General features: G+C 39.1%; 1 protein-coding gene across 1 annotated transcript in view; it reads right to left on the reverse strand.

Moving 5' to 3' along the window:
* Positions 1-230: 230 nt before the first annotated feature.
* The window catches only part of LOC137619552 (uncharacterized), a 3,087-nt gene continuing 240 nt past the window's right edge, over positions 231-3,077 (reverse strand). The window contains exons 1-2 of the mRNA XM_068349661.1: positions 1,514-3,077; positions 231-1,345 (exon numbers count right to left, since the gene is read on the reverse strand). The exon at positions 1,514-3,077 is cut by the window's right edge and continues 240 nt beyond it. Coding sequence (XP_068205762.1) covers positions 231-1,345; positions 1,514-3,077 — 2,679 coding nt within the window. The remainder of the gene's footprint in view (positions 1,346-1,513) is intronic.

Genomic DNA, 3,077 nt, shown 5'->3' on the forward strand with positions numbered 1-3,077 from the left:
TTTAATGCAAGTGTATTATTTAGAGGTATGCATTTACTTCGATCTGGAAAATCTATTTCACTAAGCTTCACATTATCTTCCACAGTGGACTTGCAAATCAAGCTGACATTGTCACATTGGGTCTCAAACTTTTTTAGTAGGTTTATATGCACCATCTTCTTGCTTTTTCTCTTTCCCAGAGTAGAGATGACATAATTATCCTTGTTTCTGCTCATCACTGTATAAGGACCTTAATATCTATTTTCAAATGTTTTCCTTATGGGTACTAGCATTAAAACAGATTCACCTGGCCTAAAACTTCGTGTCTTAGCTTTATTATCAAAATTTAATTTCATCTTATCTTGAGCTATGCTTAAATTGTCATGTGCAAATTTACGAGAGCTCTCTAGTTTACCTTGTAAGTTCTTAGCATAATCTCCTAATGTTACCTCTTTCGTCTGATCTGACCACATGTCATAGAGTATCTCCAAAGGACCTCTCACTTTCCTTCCATATAACAACTCGGCTGGAGAATATCCAAGACTTTCTTGTAGAGTGTTGCGGATGGCATACAACACGAATGGTAATCCTTCATCCCAGTCTGTCTGATGTTCCTGACAGTACTTCGTAAGGGCATCCTTCAACGTCTGATGGAACCGTTCCAGGGCTCCTTGACTCTCTGGATGGTATACCGAGGACAAGGTATGTTTAATGCTCATAGCTGCCATAACCTGTCTAAATAAATCAGAGGTAAAGTTACTTCCTCTATCAGTCTGGACAGTCTTGGGGATACCATACCGAGTGAAAAATTTTATTAAAACTGGGATCAGTGTCTTAGAACTTATGTTCCTAAGTGGATAGGCATCAGGATAACGAATGGAACTGCACATCATTGTAATCATATATTGATTCTGCTTCTTACTTTTGGGTAAAGGACCCACACAATCTAATATGACTTTGTCAAAAGGCTCAGGTAAAACAGGGATAGGTTGTAAAGGGGCAGGTTTTATAATCTGATTCGGCTTACCAACCAGCTGACATACTGCACAAGACTTACAGTACTCAGTGACACTTTTCCTTATACCAGGCCAGTAAAAGAGTTGAAGAACTGCACTCAAAGTCTTCCTTATTCCTAAGTGTGAAGAAGATACATTATGTGCCATGTGTAATACTTTTGGCCTTAGGCTTGCTGGAATGACAATCTGATTCTTGATTTCCCAAGTTGAACTTGCCGGAGTATGCAAAGATCTGAACTTCCTCATCAGTAGTCCATTCCTCAGGTAATAGCATACTGGCTCCATATTGATCTGGTCTTCTGCAACAACTTCACTGTAAATAGACTGCAAAGACAAATCTTCCTGTTGAGCTTTTATAATGTCAGAACATTTCATATCAAAAAGATTATCAGAGTAATCAAAAACATTACTTTAATTAATTTCATTTTCAATTGAGTTTACAGTATTTACCAATACTACGTTACCAGTCTTCAAACCAAACTTAGTTTCTAGCACACTTTCTTTCTCTTTTACATTACCTCCAAAACTATCAGTTTGGAATAAACTATCAATATTGATATCTACGTCAACTGTACCAACAGCATCTTTTTCTAAAGCACCTGACGTAGTACTTACATTGACGTCCTTGGTCACATCTGTTCCACGCTCTCGTGGGACTTCTACCACAGCCAGACTTCTGCTACGCTGTAAACCACAAGAAGGATACAATACTGGATCTTCCACGGGGCTTACCTCTAATGGAGTGTCAACAACTAATGGACTAGGTACAACCTTCCCTCCTGCCAAGTCGTTCCCCATTAGAAAATCAACACCTCGAATGGGCAATTCATCCACCACCCCAACTGTGACATAACGAGCAAATAAACCACAATGCAGATATAACCTACACAAGGGAACTGTTACCAGTCCACCCAAACTTCTAACAACCAGTCTATCGGATGTAAAAGTCTTTTCCAATCCAGGAACCTTTCCTTTTACAATTAGACTATTAGAAGAACAAGTGTCCCGTACTATCCTAACAGGCACACTTCTACCTAGGTCATCTGACACTGACACCACCCCATCAAACTTGAAAGGAGCAAACTCATTATCTAACCTATCACAATGAGAAACAGGAATTTCCTGCTGGACCTTCCTAATTGCCATATTTGATCCCGAAGATTCGCTCTTCCCCTCCTTATAATTACAAGGACATCTTGCCTTCATGTGACCAAGCTGGTTACATTTGTAACACCTAACCTCAGACAGACTTCTACTGTATGAGCCAGAGGATTTCTTCTCCTCTGATACATTACCTGGAGATTTCTTGGATTGTCTTTGACTATGTTGGTGTGGTTTAATTAAACTGTAATTCTCAGCTAACACAGCTGCTCTTTGTAAAGTTGTAACCTCACGCTCAAATAAGTATCTCTGAACATCAATAGGAACACCTCTAATGAACTGTTCAAGTAAAATGAGCTCCCTATATTCATCTAAGGTAGTGACACTTGCTGCTGTATACCATTTATCATGTAATTTAACAAGATTATGTGAATATTCAATATATGAATGCGAATCAAACTTCTTATATCTTCGAAACTTGAGACGATAATATTCAGCCGTAAGCTCATAAGCTTTCAGGATACTATCTTTAGTAAAGTCGTAATCATTACTCTCACTAGTTGTTAACGACAAGAAAACTGTTCTAGCTTTACCCTTTAATGACGGCTGCAAGATTACGGGCCATAAACGCTTAGGCCACTTCAAATTAAGCGCAAGTCTTTCAAAAAGCATAAAGAACTCATCTGGATCCGCTTCATCAAACAACTGAATCATTTTAGAAGCCTTAACAACATCACTTACCTGTTTACTTTCATCGCCTTGGCTCACGTTATCATTTATCGTTCTCTTTTTCTCCAACAGCTCTAATTGATATCTGTGCTCTCTTTCCTCTCGTTCTATCCTATCCCTTCTCTCTAACTCTTCACGCTCTCTCTCTCTTTCCTCTCGCTCTCTCCTCTCTTTCCTCTCCAACTCCTCACGCTCTCTCCTCTCTTGCCTATCTCTCTCCTCTTTTTCACGAGCATACTGCAATTCTAACTG

The sequence above is a fragment of the Palaemon carinicauda genome, chromosome 2 (assembly GCF_036898095.1).
Source record: "Palaemon carinicauda isolate YSFRI2023 chromosome 2, ASM3689809v2, whole genome shotgun sequence".
Lineage (NCBI taxonomy): Eukaryota > Metazoa > Arthropoda > Malacostraca > Decapoda > Palaemonidae > Palaemon > Palaemon carinicauda.